Source organism: Lithobates pipiens, unplaced genomic scaffold (genome assembly GCF_037356315.1).
Source record: "Lithobates pipiens isolate NorthernLeopardFrog02 unplaced genomic scaffold, aLitPip1_a1.2 Scaffold_10, whole genome shotgun sequence".
NCBI classification, from domain to species: domain Eukaryota; kingdom Metazoa; phylum Chordata; class Amphibia; order Anura; family Ranidae; genus Lithobates; species Lithobates pipiens.
Genome location: NW_027507686.1, coordinates 239,518,202 through 239,535,256, shown reverse-complemented (window position 1 = coordinate 239,535,256; position 17,055 = coordinate 239,518,202). Strand labels below are relative to the sequence as shown.

General features: G+C 47.7%; 1 protein-coding gene across 1 annotated transcript in view; it reads right to left on the bottom strand.

The window, feature by feature from the left end:
- SYT13 (synaptotagmin 13) overlaps positions 1-17,055 on the bottom strand; it is a 73,580-nt gene that overhangs the window by 27,128 nt on the left and 29,397 nt on the right. The window contains exon 2 of the mRNA XM_077463251.1: positions 9,565-9,766. Within this exon, the coding sequence (XP_077319377.1) occupies positions 9,565-9,766 (202 nt within the window). The remainder of the gene's footprint in view (positions 1-9,564; positions 9,767-17,055) is intronic.

Here is a 17,055-nt window from a genome sequence, read left to right as displayed (position 1 = left end):
ATCAGCGGTGGGGATCGGCAGGCACACATCGACGGGGATTGGTGGCCACACAGCGGTGGGGACCGGCGGGCACACAGCGATGGGGACCAGCAGGCACACAGTGACGGGGACCGGCAGGCACACAACGGCAGGGATCGGCTGCGACAGGCATCTGCCAGCGTCTGTGTCCTCTTCTCTTCTGAGATCATGTCGGCTTCTGCCGTGCGTCTCCTGCCCTCGTCCTAGGCATCCAATAGGATCGCCTGACCTTTCAGCCAATCAGGAAACGGGTATCAGACCCGTGCCTCCTGATTGGCGGAGAGGCGATTCAGTGTTAGAAAAGTGAATATTCATTTGCATTTCTAACACTCCTGGGTGGGCTCCGAGCGGAATGCTCTTGACTCCGAGTCCACCCTATTTTGAAGCCTATTAGAGCCTATGGCTGTAATCAGGTGCTTAAAAAAAAACACCCCTCATGTGCACTGAAAGGGGCCAGACACATGAATGGGGGTGGCTGCTGTGGCAGTGGATAGATTCATATGCACAAATCTATCCATTAACCATATAGGAGGTGGCGTGGATAGAGGGGGCAGCGCCCATAATGGACCGCCCCCACTTAAACTTTCTCAGGTCTTACCGGAGACCAGCAGAGTGAGTGGGCAGGGATGCACATCTTTTATAATCAAGGGCCTAACGGTAGCTGAGAGCTCCACCCCGGAGACAGGAGATCCCTACCCAGAGGCCAGGACGTGGGTAAGAGCATCAGGGAGAAGAAATTGCAGAAATACATAAGAGTGGGCTTCAGGTGCCCATATCTGCAATGGCCACTGACAGAATACCCAGGGGAAATATATAATGAAAGATTTTACAGGAACATACTGTGTGGATTGGTATACAGTAGGAATATCCACATTAGATGCTGCAAGTTACAAGAATCGCAAGGCTGCTTTATGACAATTTTGGATAGGAGACTGTAGCTCCTATTTAATGATGATGATGTAAGTACTCACCATACGTACTGGCCATACCCATAGGCAATTTCCTAGCAGTTTCAATCACTTTCAACCAGCTTTTGCTCATAAAAAACAATCAAATACATCCAGCCAACCTGCTGTGATCCCTGCCGTGTACAGTACATACTGTAATAGTGATGATAGGTAGCCTTAGGCCGGTTGATCTTTTTTTTTTGCTGTAGAACATTGGATTATAGTGCATGAAAACAACACTGTGCACTTGTCTTGTTGTATTAAAGTGAACATAAAAGAAACTTCAGTGTAAATTATCAGTATAGTAAACAAGGAAAATCCTTGTCTGAGTATCCTTTCGAAATGCATTCTGCCGCAAACAAAAATTCAACTCAAACAGGAGTCCTGGAACCTTTTGCCTTTATATTTGGATACAATGTATATCCAATGAAGTTATATTATCTTTAGTCCTCATTCACACTTATGCAACGCCCAATGTTCTGGCAGGTTCACTGTGGTTCCATTTATTCTTAATGGCATTCAGGGGCGTAACTATAGGGGGTGCAGCAGTTGCGACCGCAACCGGGCCCTGTAATTCAGGGGGCCCATGCAGCCCCCTCTACATATGGCCGGCAGCAGCATAGGCAGCTAGGGGTACCAGTGCACCATGCACACGGGTGGCTGGAGGTGAAGGGTGACTAGCAGAGCGCCATGCTCGACTATCGCACTGGCTGCTCTTTAGTTGTGCATTCCCCGCATGGCCTGTGTCCTCAGCCGGCTCCTCAGAGTACCCCTCTCCTGCTCCATGCATTGCCACTCAGTCCGATGTCTGTTCTCCCCAGCCAGAGTCCCGCCCCCCCCCCCCCCCCCGAGTCCGGCCCACACTGCACTGCATACTTCTCCCGGGTAAACAAACTTTAGGCACACAGATGCAGTGCAGCCCTATGAGAGCCCCCCGGAGGACACTGCAGGCTGGTCTGCCAGCCCCCCTCCTCCCCCGTCATACACAGATGATGAAAGGTCTTTCTGGGAGATATGCTGATTGCCCGTCCAGCACACTGGATGGAGCCCAGGCCAACATGGATGAGTGCGGCTTGGTCATGGTGAGTGAGAGGACCCCATCCCCCACACACTTTTACATACCCCCTTCATCTCCCCCTGGGGACAGGGACCCCTTCTCACCTGGGGGCAGTAACTTTATCTGCCCTGGAGAAAAGGACCTCATCTCTTCTGGGGACAGGGGCCCCATCCTGCCTAGGGACAGTCCACCAATGGGGCACCTAAAAAAAAAAATACTGATGCCAGTGGTGGATCTACAGGGCTCACAAAGGTCATACCTGTGACCATGCCCTGGAGTTCCACCGCCGGACTCAGAGGGAAGGGCCCTGGCTGGGGTTCAGGGGGGTCCTTCATGGTTTCTTGCATCGGGGCCCTGAAGGTTCTAGTTACGCCACTGATGGCATTCCAAACGCACCAGCCAACACTCATGCGCTGAATTGCACCACAGTGCATCGTAACTTACTGCCGTGCATCGTAGTGCGATGCAAATTACAAAAAGGTTTTAGCACTTCCTTGAGTAAATGTCGCATGTAGGCCAGCCCATTCAAATGAAATAATTTTCCGGAGCAGTAAAATCCTGACATGTTTTATCTCTTCCACACTGTCCAAAACTATTTTTTTTTTCTTAAAGTTAACCACAGAAAGTGGTTAATACCAGGATAACCAACGATTGGCAGTCAGGTAAAAGTTATCCGAGTAGTTTTACAGCCCCCTAATCACTTTTATAGCACTCGGAAAGGACTATTCCCCCTCCCACCGCTTGTAGACAGGTTGCCTACTGTAGTTAGCTAGCCAGCTCAGCTACCCAAGCAGCTGAGATGCATAGAATGCGTAGAATGCATCAAGATAAAAAAAAAAACTTTGTGTAGCAGCCTCCCCAGCACCCCAATACTTACCTGAGCCCAATCTCTCTCCAGCGATGTCCACAAATGTCTAAGTTGTTCGGGAGACTCCTCCTGATTGGCTGAGACACAGCAGCGGCGCCATTGGCTCCCGCAGTGATCAATCAAAGTCAGTCAGCCAGCCAATCAGGGGAGAGCGGGGGGCGGGGCCGGGTCAGGGGTCTGTGTCTGAATGAACACACGGGCTGTGACTCGGCTCGGGTGCCCCCATAGGAAGCTGCATGCTGTGGGGGCACTCAGTAGGAGGGAGAGTCCAGGAGCAGAAAATGGGGCTCCGAGAAGAGGAGGATCTGGGCTGCTCTGTGCAAAACCAACTACACAGAGGAGGTAAGTATAATATGTTTGTTATTTTATTTATTTTTTTTAAACAAGACTTTACAATCAGTTTAATGTTGTGCTGTCTTCTCTGGGCAAGTTTACAGGCTTTTTGGGATCCAGCTTCCCATCCTGTGTAAAATAAAAGGAGAGATGTTCAGATCCCGAGAGAGCGGGAACGAAAACTGTTGAAGCAGAAGGTTGCTGAGACCTGTGGTCCACTCCAGGAAAACCGACTCGTCAGGACACCCTAATTATGGACACTTCCACTCTGGATCTGACAAATATAAACTTCACCCACAAGAACGTTAGCTGTGCAGGTATGCTGGGGCAGCCGCAATTAGTGTTAATTAGGGAAAGGATGTTGTACCCTGTTGCATCTGTTATGCCGAGTCTACAGTAAAGTTGTTTCAACTGCTTTGAGCCTGGTCTGAAATTATTCCTAAGGGGTGCATGTTGGGTCTTGGCGTATTCCTAAGAACCTGGGTCTGTAAAAGCACTATAGGGTATAAGTAACGCCACTACAAAAGGTTAACTTGAAAGGCTAGGAAGAGGAGGTAGATGCCATGGGTAACCGGAAAGAAGAACAGTAACCAGTGGTTTAGTGTGGTACCTGGTTAGGTGACAGGTCCTCTGATAGTGGGGGGGTTAGTGCTCTGACTCCCTCCCTAGCGGTCTGTCTCCTCCAGTCACCAGGAGCAGACTAGCATTACGGAGATCCAAGACCTGATCACTAGGTGTGGGAAGGAAAGAGTTAAAGAGCACACAGGAGGTCTGTGCTATGTGCGGGACTCCATTCTGTTACTGGGAGGGAGGTATGCTGGACTGGTGAAGTGGTCAAAGACTCTGCATGTCCTTCGGAACTCTGCGGATTCAGATGTAAAAGGGGAACTCTGTGGATTCAGATGTAAAAGGGGAACTCTGCGGATTCAGATGTAAAAGGGGAACTCTGCGGATTCAAATGTAAAAGGGGAACTCTGCGGATTCAAATGTAAAAGGGGAACTCTGCGGATTCAAATGTAAAAGGGGAACTCTGCGGATTCAGATGTAAAAGGGGAACTCTGCGGATTCAGATGTAAAAGGGGAACTCTGAGTATTGTGAGGGGTTAGCTCGGCAGCGGGTGTGTGTGACCCCCTGGATGGGTTCACAACACAAAATCAGGCACAGCAGACAGCGTTGTAGGTGCAAAAAAACAAAAGATCCGGTTTATTTCTGCTACATGCAGTGATACATATAACAGCCAAACAAAAAATAAAACATGAAAATAAATCCTGGTCAGCTTGACCTCTAATTACACACTTAGATTCCCTGTCTAACAACTGGGTGCAGCCTTGTGCTGTACCAGTCCCTGCCTCTGTTGTAAAGGTTTGCCACACAGGCGTTAACTCACCGCACAGAACAGATATTACACTCCCCAGTCTATACAACACAAAACTGGTTCCAGGATGGAGCATCTCCCTAAGCATGCTGGGGTTTTTTGTAGAGGTCTTAATGAGCCCATTTACTTCAGCTGGGCTCATTAACTCTTCCCCTCTAGTTGTACAAGTCTGCATAAAGCCTGAATCTAGGGCACACATATTTCCCATCCTGGATACAACCAGGTGACTTTACCTGCCTGCTGCCACATACCCCCCCCTCTTGTTTCAACCTTGGGGTTGTAACACAAGCAGTCAGACACACATGTATCCGAGACAAAGCATCCACATTCCCCATTTTAACACCAGGGCGATGCTTAACTGTAAAGTTAAATTCCTGTAGGGCCAGGAACCACCTATTTACCCTTCTATTGGTCTCCTTGTTCTGAGCCATCCACTTTAAAGGAGCGTGATCAGTCACCAGGTCAAAGTGCCTACCTAGCAGATAGTACCGAAGGGAATCTAGAGCCCACTTCACTGCTAAACATTCCTTCTCAATCGTGGCGTAATTTACCTCATGGGACTTCAACTTCCTGCTGAGGTAAATGACTGGGTGCTCTTCCCCGTTCCAGACCTGGGATAACACTGCTCCTAACCCAACGTCTGATGCATCAGTTTGTACCACAAAGTCCTTAGAGAAGTCTGGTGAGTACAACACTGGCTGGCTACATAAGGCTGTTTTTAAGGACTGAAATGCTTCTTCAGCCTCTGGGGACCATTTAACCATGACCGACTCTTTCCCTTTTGTCAGGTTGGTGAGGGGCACAGCCTGAGAAGCAAAATGGGGAATGAATCGTCGATAATAGCCAGCGATTCCCAGAAAGGCTCGTACCTGTTTCTTGCTGTTGGGACGTGGCCAACTCTGTATGGCCTCGACTTTATTGACTTGGGGTTTTATCACCCCCCTCCCAATAGTGTACCCAAGATATTTGGCCTCCTCCTGTCCAATGGTACACTTCTTTGGATTGGCCGTAAACCCAGCTTCCCGGATAGAGTCTAGGACTGCTTGTACTTTTGGCAAATGTGAGACCCAGTCTGTGCTATGGATAATCACATCATCCAGATAAGCTGCAGCATATTTCTGATGGGGCCTCAGAATCGTATCCATTTTCCGTTGGAATGTTGCCGGTGCATTCTGTAACCCAAACTGCATTCTCTTATATTGGAATGCCCCATCTGGGGTTACAAACGCAGTTTTCTCCTTGGCTGACTTGGCCAGGGGAATTTGCCAATACCCTTTGGTGAGATCAAGAGTTGTCATATATCGGGCTGTTCCCAGCCGGTCAATCAACTCATCTATACGCGGCATGGGGTAGGTGTCAAATTTTGTAACTTTATTCAATTGTCGAAAATCGTTACAAAACCGCCAGCTCCCATCAGGTTTGGGCACTAGTACGATAGGACTGGACCAGTCACTCTGGGACTCCTCTATCACACCCAATTCCAGCATCCTTTGAACCTCCCCACGTATTGCCTCCCGTCGGGCCTCTGGTATTCTATAAGGTTTTAGTTTTACCCTTTCTCCTGGCGGGGTGATAATGTCATGCTCTACGCCAGATGTTTGTCCCGGCAGCTCAGAGAAAATCTCTTTGTTGCGAAGTACAAACTCTTTAACCTCCTGTTGTTGGGCTTTCGATAAGGTGTCTGCTATTCCAACCTCAGGAACTAAGTAATCAGGCTGTGCTTGTGACAAAGTCTCTGCGACTAGGGATTCCCTATCCCTCCAGGCTTTCAGCAGATTGACGTGATAGATCTGCTCCGGCTTTCGCCTTCCTGGCTGTCTAACCCTGTAGTTCACCTCACTAATTTTTTCAATTACTTCGTATGGACCTTGCCATTTGGCCAGAAATTTGCTTTCAACCGTAGGGACTAGCACCAAGACCCTATCCCCCGGGGAAAAAGTACGGGTCTTGGCCCCACGGTTGTACACTCTCTGCTGTGCTAACTGCGCTTGGGTCAAATGTTCCTTTACGATTGGCATTACCTGTGCAATTCTATCTTGCATCAGGGCGACATGCTCAATCACGCTCCTGTGAGGAGAACTCTCATTTTCCCAAGTTTCCTTGGCAATATCCAGCAGCCCTCTGGGGTGTCTCCCATAGAGCAACTCGAAGGGTGAGAAACCCGTAGAGGATTGGGGTACCTCCCTAATGGCAAACATCAGATAGGGTATTAGACAGTCCCAATTCTTTCCATCTCTATCCACCACCTTCTTTAACATTTGTTTAAGGGTTTTGTTGAATCTTTCAACCAACCCATCTGTTTGGGGGTGATACACAGATGTACGCAATTGCTTCACTTTGTACAACTTGCATAGTTCTTTCATAACCCGGGACATAAAGGGTGTACCTTGGTCCGTAAGCAGTTCCTTACAAATACCCACGCGGCTAAAAACAAGAGATAGCTCTTTGGCTATGGTTTTGGCCGAGGTATTTCGGAGAGGAATTGCTTCCGGATAACGGGTGGCATAGTCCAATATAACCAAAATGTACTGATGCCCCCTAGCAGACTTCATTATCGGACCTACCAAATCCATTGCGATCCTCTCAAAGGGGACCTCAATGATAGGAAGAGGTACCAGCGGGTTACGGAAATGTGGCATAGGTGCCGACTTCTGACACACAGGGCAGGAGGAACAATAATTTTCTGTTTCCTTCATGACCCCAGGCCAATAGAATCTCTGCAGTACCCTCTCTCTGGTTTTCTCGGCCCCCAGATGACCTCCCAGAATGTGCCCATGGGCCAATTCTAACACCAACTTCCTGTAAGGTTTGGGCACTACAAGTTGCTCAATGGTTTCTTCTGCCCTTTGAGCCACTCGATACAGCAGGTCCCTTTCCACAGTGAAGTAAGGATAAGTGCAAGTCTTATCTGGGTTCACTAACTCGCCATCTATTTTCACCACATTTTCCCGTGCCTTTATTAGGGTGGGATCTTTTAACTGTTCTGTGGCAAAATTTTCCCTGTGAACCTCAAGATCTGAAAACTCCACAGACGGCATGTTTTCATCTGAAGATGTTGGCTCCTCCCCAGTTTCTCGAGTTTCCCCCGCCAATACCGACAAGGGAAATTCAGGAGAGTCCTCACCACTCCCAGAGGAATTCTGGTCATCTTCCTGGTCTATAGGGGCACCAGTCCAGCCCATTGCTCCTTAGGCCACTTTTCCCTTTCAGCAGTCCTTTCAAATGTGGTCAAAAACACCTCCGGATCATCCTCTCCAGTCATTTTTGTCAGTAAACGGCTCACACCAAAGGATGCGGTATTATTGTAACCACTTGCTTCATTGGTCTGCGGACGTTGCTGTATCAATGTCTCTATTTGCTGTTGAAAACTCTGCTCTTGCTTCTGCAACAGGTCTATGAAGCGGGCTTCAGATCGCTGCTGGGCTTGTTGCTGAGCTTCCAAACTCTGCTGCAAAGTTGCATTTGTCTGCTGCTGATTTGCATTTGTCTGCTGCTGGGCTTGTTGCTGAGCTTCCAGACTCTGCTGGTGAGCTTTCTGCTGAGCTTCCAGACTCTGCTGGTGAGCCTTCTGCTGAGCTTCCAGACTCTGCTGTTGAGCTGCAAGGCTCCTTTGTAAACCCGCATTTGTTTGCTGCTGATTTGCATTTGCTAGAGCCACCTGTCTCAGTATCTCCTCCATGCTGGCCTTAAAAAATAAAAATAAAAAATAAAAACTGCCAAAATTCTCCACCAACTGTGAGGGGTTAGCTCGGCAGCGGGTGTGTGTGACCCCCTGGATGGGTTCACAACACAAAATCAGGCACAGCAGACAGCGTTGTAGGTGCAAAAAAACAAAAGATCCGGTTTATTTATGCTACATGCAGTGATACATATAACAGCCAAACAAAAAATAAAACATGAAAATAAATCCTGGTCAGCTTGACCTCTAACTACACACTTAGATTCCCTGTCTAACAACTGGGTGCAGCCTTGTGCTGTACCAGTCCCTGCCTCTGTTGTAAAGGTTTGCCACACAGGCGTTAACTCACCGCACAGAACAGATATTACACTCCCCAGTCTATACAACACAAAACTGGTTCCAGGATGGAACATCTCCCTAAGCATGCTGGGGTTTTTTGTAGAGGTCTTAATGAGCCCATTTACTTCAGCTGGGCTCATTAACTCTTCCCCTCTAGTTGTACAAGTCTGCATAAAGCCTGAATCTAGGGCACACATATGTCCCATCCTGGATACAACCAGGTGACTTTACCTGCCTGCTGCCACAGTATTCAGATGTAAAAGGGGAACTCTGCGGATTCAGATGTAAAAGGGGAACTCTGCGGATTCAGATGTAAAAGGGGAACTCTGCGGATTCAGATGTAAAAGGGGAACTCTGCGGATTCAGATGTAAAAGGGGAACTCTGCGGATTCAGATGTAAAAGGGGAACTCTGCGGATTCAGATGTAAAAGGGGAACTCTGCGGATTCAGATGTAAAAGGGGAACTCTGCGGATTCAGATGTAAAAGGAGAACTCTGCGGATTCAGATTCAAAAGGAGAACTCTGTGGATTCAGAAATAAAAGGAGAACTCTGCGGACTCTGATGTAAAGGCGGGCTCTTGTGATTAACTTTATATGATTAGAAATGTTATTTAATCGCAAAATATATGTATAGTTTATACTGTAAAAAAAAAAAATTGCTGTGCTCCGCTAAAGTGTTTGACTTGAAGAAAAGGTGGCAACACTATCTCCGCCCCCTCCTGTAGTTTTTTTGCAGGCAGCCTGTAGTGGGTGGAGCCTCCTGGGCCCCTCCCACAACTCTACTGTCTGCTCATGCTATGTACAGAACAGTGATGATGCCACTACTACTTTTACAAGGTAACATTTGAGTTTGGTGTGAGAAAACATAGCTCCATTGTATACTGTATATAGATGGAAGTTCTTTTTTTGCATGGAATTCAAGTTTAAGGGCCCTTGTTGATCTTTACCTGATATCAGCGCTCCTGAAATAGTTGTCAGTGTCGGGTTTTCTGCATCCTCATTTGCATCCATCTCATCGCTTCCCGCTGCCTTCAAAGAGCGACCCTTGCAATTAACGATCTCCGGAGATGTCTGCTTGGAGGAGATGACGTGAGGGAAGCGGAGCTTTGCCTGGGGCTGGACCGGCTCCGTGCATTTATAAACATTCATCTGAGAGAGAGGAGAACAAAGATTGAGATACAAAAACTGCTGCAATATTAAACATTTTAAAAAATATATATATATATTAAAAATTTGATGTTATGCAGTCAAAAGTGTCCCTGTACCCAAAACTTATAGAAATGTCAGTCTGTAGGTCCCATGTTGGTTTTAGTTTTAAGTATCTATCACCCAATATAAATGTACATGTAGTTATCTGTTGACACCTGTAGGTACCAATATGAAGGGACCAATCAAGGTTTATCTTGCACTCCTGGCAAAAATAAAACAAACGATGTGACTGGTCCCTTTGGCCAAGTTTTCAACTTTGGTAGAGAAGTTTATATCCTCTATTTTTATGGACATGCCTGTAATCAGGCAGATGTAAAGTGCTATGTTTTATTAAACTTCTAAATTGCTTCCAAGTTAATACATGTTGGCTTGTGTAGTATTATTTAAATTTGTTATACTCTGTGTTTTTTTTTGCCATGCTGAGAGGTAAGGGTTAACACTGCTGGCAGGTTTTCCCGGGCTTTTTGGGGAAGTACTGCCCTCTGCTGGGAAAAACACATAAAAGAGGGTGGGAACACTTCTTGGGGATGATGCTGTTATGGACTTCATCGACCTTAATGTCTCCAGTGACTCCAGAGCTCCTGTGCCTACACTGACTCCGAGACCCCTTTCACACTGGGGCCGTGCCCGCGTTAAATCGTCTCTTGATTTAGCAGCACTTTACTGCTGTTTAAGCGGCACGTTGCAGCTGATAGGGGGGTGCCTTTAACCCTCAAAGTACGCCTGAAATGACCTTTAGTCAACTTTAGTGACTTTGTGACCCCACTACATGCTAGTGACCCTAGTGTCTCCAGTGACCCCAGTGCACATGTATCTTCAGTGACTCTGTGATCCCTGTGCACTCCAATGACCCAAGTGTCTCCAGTGACCCCAGGGTTCCTGTGACTCTGTGACACCTCCAAGTGTCTCCGGTGACCCCAGGGTTCCTGTGACTCTGTGACACCTCCAAGTGTCTCCAGTGACCCCAGCACATACAGTGCCTTGCGAAAGTATTCGGCCCCCTTGAACTTTTCAACCTTTTGCCACATTTCAGGCTTTAACCATAAAGATATAAAATTTAAATTTTTTGTGAAGAATCACCAACAAGTGGGACACAATTGTGAAGTGGAACGAAATCTGTTGGATATTTTAAACTTTTTTAGCAAATAAAAAACTGAAAAGTGGGGCGTGCAAAATTATTCGGCCCCTTTACTTTCAGTTCAGCAAACTCACTCCAGAAGTTCAGCGAGGATCTCTGAATGATCCAATGTTGTCCTAAATGACTGATGGTGATAAATAGAATCCACCTGTGTGTAATCAAGTCTCTGTATAAATGCACCTGCTCTGTGATAGTCTCAGGGTTCTGTTGAAATTATGAAGACCAAGGAACACACCAGGCAGGTCCGTAATACTGTTGTGGAGAAGTTTAAAGCCGGATTTGGATACAAAAAGGATTTCCCAAGCTTTAAACATCCCAAGGAGCACTGTGCAAGCGATCATTTTGAAATGGAAGGAGTATCAGACCACTGCAAATCTACCAAGACCTGGCCGTCCCTCTAAACTTTCAGCTCAGACAAGGAGAAGACTGATCAGAGATGCAGCCAAGAGGCCCATGATCACTCTGGATGTACTGCAGAGAACTACAGCTGAGGTGGGAGAGTCTGTCCATAGGACAACAATCAGTCGTACACTGCACAAATCTGGCCTTTATGGAAGAGTGGCAAGAAGAAAGCCATTTCTCAAAGATATCCATAAAAAGTCTCGTCTAAAGTTTGCCACAAGCCACCTGGGAGACACACCAAACATGTGGAAGAAGGTGCTCTGGTCAGATGAAACCAAAATCCAACTTTATGCCCACAATGCAAAACGATATGTTTGGCGTAAAAGCAACACAGCTCATCACCCTCAACACACCATCCCCACTGTCAAACATGGTGGTGGCAGCATCATGGTTTGGGCCTGCTTTTCTTCAGCAGGGACAGGGAAGATGGTTAAAATTGAGGGGAAGATGGATGCAGCCAAATACAGGACCATTCTGGATGAAAACCTGTTGGAGTCTGCAAAAGACCTGAAACTGGGACGGAGATTTATCTTCCAACAAGACAATGATCCCAAACATACAGCAAAATCTACAAAGGAATGGTTCACAAATAAACGTATCCAGGTGTTAGAATGGCCAAGTCAAAGTCCAGACCTGAATCCAATCGAGAATCTGTGGAAAGAGCTGAAAACTGCTGTTCACAAACGCTCTCCATCCAACCTCACTGAGCTCGAGCTGTTTTGCAAGGAAGAATGGGCAAGAATTTCAGTCTCTCGATGTGCAAAACTGATAGAGACATACCCCAAGCGACTTGCAGCTGTAATCGCAACAAAAGGTGGCTCTACAAAGTATTAACGCAAGGGGGCCGAATAATTTTGCACACCCCACTTTTCACTTATTAGTTAAAAAAGTTTCAAAAATCCAATAGATTTCGTTTCACTTCACAATTGTGTCCCACTTGTTTCTTCACAAAAAATAAAAATTTTATATCTTTATGTTTGAAGCCTGAAATGTGGCAAAAGGTTGAAAAGTTCAAGGGGGCCGAATACTTTCGCAAGGCACTGTATGAATCTCCAGTGACTCTTTGACCCTGTGCACTCCAGTGACTGTGTGACCCATGTGGATTCTGGTGACTCCAGTGTCTCCGGTGACCCCAGCACTTATGTGCCTCTAGTGACTCTAATGACCCCTGTACACTCTAATGACATTCAGCACAGTGGTGTCACTATGGGGGTGCGGCCAGCCAGTGGAGTGACACATCAAGGTGCTGTCAAGCCCCCCCCCCCCCCCATCAGTGTAGTGTGACTTCGGGCTCTTCTCCCTGCTCAGTCCAGCAGAGAACTCAGCAGCGCTGTGTCAGGAGAAAGGCGAGCTGCGGGCTGTCAGAGGCTTCCCCCACTCGCCCCCCGCCCCCCGCCCCCCCCTTCCCTTCTCCTGTCATGGAAAAGAGTCGGCGGCTCTCACCAGGTTCCCCCGCCCAGCTTCCTACCTGCTCTGTTCCTTCCCTATTGGCCATAACTGAGGGCCAATAAAAGGAGACTAGGAGAGGAGAGCATCATGGGACATGTAGTCCTGAAGATTGGCGGCCCAGTTTTCCACAGGGAGGAGGCTACGGCTCGATCAAGAGAGAGATTGAGAGACTGCAGCCTGGGAAAAAAGCTGAGGGAGTGAGTGCTACAGGACAAACAAAGAGGCGTGTGCTGGGCAGAAGCCAGAGAGTGCCATGCTGCCCAGTGTCACCAGAGAGAGCGCCACACTACCCAGTGCCACCAGGGAGCCACACTACCCAGCATCACCAGAGAGAGCCACGCTACCCAGCACCGCCAGAGAGACAGCCATACTACCCAGTGCCAGAGAGTCAGCCACACTACCCAGCACCACCAGAGAGACAGCCACACTACCCAGTGCCAGAGAGACAGCCACACTACCCAGCACCACCAGAGAGTGAAAAACTGAGCCACTGCCAGGGTACAGACATGCTACACTACTGAACAGAACCGTCCCCGGGGAATCCAGAGTGAGCGATCGTCCAGCCAGAGGGATCGCTTCTGTAGTTTTGCTGGGTCTGGTAATAGGGCCTGTCGGTCATTATCCATTGCTTCTCCTAGGGACTTTACTAAGCCTGCAGTCTCTGACCATGACAATGTGATAATGACATTGTTGAAAAGGGGCAGCGCATGGGTGACCCTAAAATGATGCCCCCCCCCCCCTGAAAAAAAGTTCTCTGGATGCCCATGCACTCCAATGACCTCAGTGTCTCCAGTGACCTCAGCACTCTTGTGCGTCCCATGACTCTGTGACCCCTATGCACTCCAGTGTCTCTAGTGACCCCAGCACTCCAGTGATCCCAGGGCTCCTGTGCCCCCAGTGACTCTGTGTTCCACATGCACTCCTGTATCACCTGTGACTGCAGAGTACCCTGGGACCTCCAGCGGCCTCACAGCACGCTGTGCCAGACACCTGTGTCTCCATGCAACCTCAAGAAGACCCCTGTATCTCCTGGATGTATCTCCTGGACTGTCTCTCTCCTTGTTGTTATGGACCCCTGTCTGTGACACTGGCATGGTTATGAAGGAGAGAGCAGGGAAAGGGAGACAATCTCATCAGTGTGCTGCTTCTGCTTTCACTGTCCAGTCACAGACCGGGGGACAGACAAGACCTGTAAGCATTACTTAACCATTTGTCTACTGGCCGCTTTTACCCCCCTCCTGCCCAGGCCAATTTTCAGCTTTCAGCTTTGTTGCACTTTGAGTGACAATTGTGCATTCATGCAAAACTGTACCCGAGCTACATTTTTATCATTTTTTTTTCACACAAATAGAGCTTTCTAAAATTATGGAAACAGGTCATTTTTCTCCTTCACTAATGGGTACTGATGAGACTGCACTGATGGGCATTGATGGTCACTGATAGGCTGCACTAATGGGCACTGATGGGGACCCCACTGATGAGGCTGCACTGATAGTGGCGTCCTAGCGGATAGTGCCCGGGATGTGCTGCGCATGCGCCGTACGGAACAGCACAACAGCTGATTTTACAATAAGCTGTTGTGACGGCGAGACGGCGCCTGCGCACAATAGCCGACGGAAGAAATATTTCAGATTGTGCATGGCGCTGGCAAGGCATGTTCATGTGGGTGAGGGGCGGATTTGTACATTTTTTAATGATTGGCAGTGCTGCAAAGATGGGGGCGGATTTTGCAAAGCTGGCCAGTGCTGCAAAACAAATTTTATTCTGTTATTTTTCCTGGACGCTTGTGGGGAGTGCCCATCTTTTAAAAATCCACACCCAACATGTACAAATCTGCCCCTCACCGACATGAAGCATCATTTAAAAATCCGCCCCCATCTTTGCAGCACTGCCCATAATTTTACAATACGCCCCCCAACATGTACAAATCCGGCCCTCACCCACATGAACATGCATCGGCAGCGCAAGGCACAATCTGACAGAAACATTTCTTCTGTCGGTTATTGTGCGCAGGTGCCGTCTTGCCATCACAACAGCTGATCGTAAAAACAGCTGTTGTGCTGTTCCGTACGACGCACATGCAGTACATCCCGGGGCATTTCCCGATAGCGGGCACTATCCTACAGAACAGCGGCACTGATGTGGGTGAGCTCTTGCTGTCCTTTTGTACAATGCATGACCATTGGTTCTGCATCGTACTTGACGACATTGATATGTGGCCACCGGCCAAACCAGTTGCATAGATCAGTGTTTCTCAACTGCAGTCCTTAAGGCACCCCCCAACAGGTCATGTTTTCAGGCTTTCCATTATTTTGCACAGGTGATTTGATCAGTTTACCACAACCATCTAAATCATGGCCTGTTGGGGCGCCTTGAAGACTGGAGTTAAGAAACACTGTAATACTTACCTTATTCCATGCTCTGGCAGGCTCTCGCCATCTATGCCAGTTTATTCCTCTACCTTTAGTACAGTGGTGTCCAAACTGCAGCCTGGGGGGGGGGGGGGCAGATTCAGCCCTTTTCTTGCTGTTAACTGGCCTTTGGGGCACTATTTCATCCACTGATACCAACAATGGGGCATATCCCCCCTCACTGAGACCGGGGATTGGGAACAATTCCTCACAACGACACCAACGATGGGGCAATTCCTCCCAATGACACTAGCAATTTGGCCCAATGACACCAATGATGGGGTACAATGCCTCCCACTGACACCAACAATGGGGTACAATGCCTCCCACTGACACCAAAGATGGGGACCTTTTCTACTCCCAAAGGCCACAGTCTGCCCCCCCCCCCCAAATTCTCAAGGACAGTAAGCTGGCCCCCTGTTTAGAAAGTTTGGAGACCCTGCTGTAGACCTAATAAGAATTCTACCCTTGCAGTGTGGGGGGGAAAGGCTGCAAGGGTATTTTTTTTTTTTTTAACTGCCTAGAGTGGGTTTTTAGGTTTGTCTCCTTTAACCACTTAAGGACTGCCTCACGCCGATATACGTCCGCAGATATGCACGGCTGGGCACAATCACGTTCCTGTACGTGGCCCTTTAAGTGCCCAGCCATGGGTCGGGAGTGTGACAGCGGCGCGCTCCCGACCCGGTCCTGAGCTCCGTGACCTTGGCCGCGGGACCAGCAGACCCGATCGCAGCTGGTGTCCTGCGATCGGGTCACAGAGCTGAAGAACGAGGAGAGGTCTGTATAAACTGTGATTCCTAGTGTGGCTGTTACAGATCGTGTTTTCTTTTTATAGGGAAAGACGATCAGTGACGTCACATGCCAGGCCACGCCCCCCTACAATAAAAAAAAACACATAACGTCACACATAACCCCTACACTGCCCCCTAGTGATTAACTCCTTCACTGCCAGTGTCATTTACACAGTTATCAGTGCATTTAAATAGCACTGATTGCTGTATAAATGACAATGGTCCCAAAAATGTGTCAAAAATGTCGATGTGTCCGCCATAATGTCGCAGTCACAATAAAAATCGCTGATCGCCGCCATTATTAGTAAAAAAAAAAAACTATTAATAAAAATGCTATAAAACTATCCCCTATTTGGTAAACGCTATAACTTTTGCACAAACCAAACCAATCAATAATCGCTAATTGCGATTTTTTTTACCAAAAATATGTAGAAGAATACGTATCAGCCTAAACTGAGGAAAAAAAATGTTTTTTATATATATTTTTTGGGGATATTTATTATAGCAAAAAGTAAAAAATATTGAATTTTTTTCAAAATTGTCGCTCTATTTTTGTTTATAGCGCAAAAAATTAAAAACCGCAGAGGTGATCAAATACCACCAAAAGAAAGCTCTATTTGTGGGAAAAAAAGGACGCCAATTTTGTTTGGGAGCCACGTCGCACGACCGCGCAATTGTCAGTTAAAGCGACGCAGTGCCGAATCGCAAAAAGGGTCCTGGTCCTTTGGCTGCAAATTGGTCCGGGGCTTAAGTGGTTAAGCTCCAGGATTACCTTGTAATGCTTCTAATAAATTCAATGTTGGTTGGGTTTCCAGTAACTGTCCGTCAACAAGCTCTGCTTTGTAGGTGACAAGTGAGGACAGCACCATTGAGATGGATGAGTGACTCTCCTGTAATAGCTCCCATCACCCAGGGATCACCCAGGATCTCTACCGCCGTCTGAACCTATTTAGAGCTCCCAGACTGTCAGGTTTTCTTCCTCTTCAATGAATATGTTGCTTGGTAACGGCTCGGCAGCGAGAAGAGTTTTGTAGGACT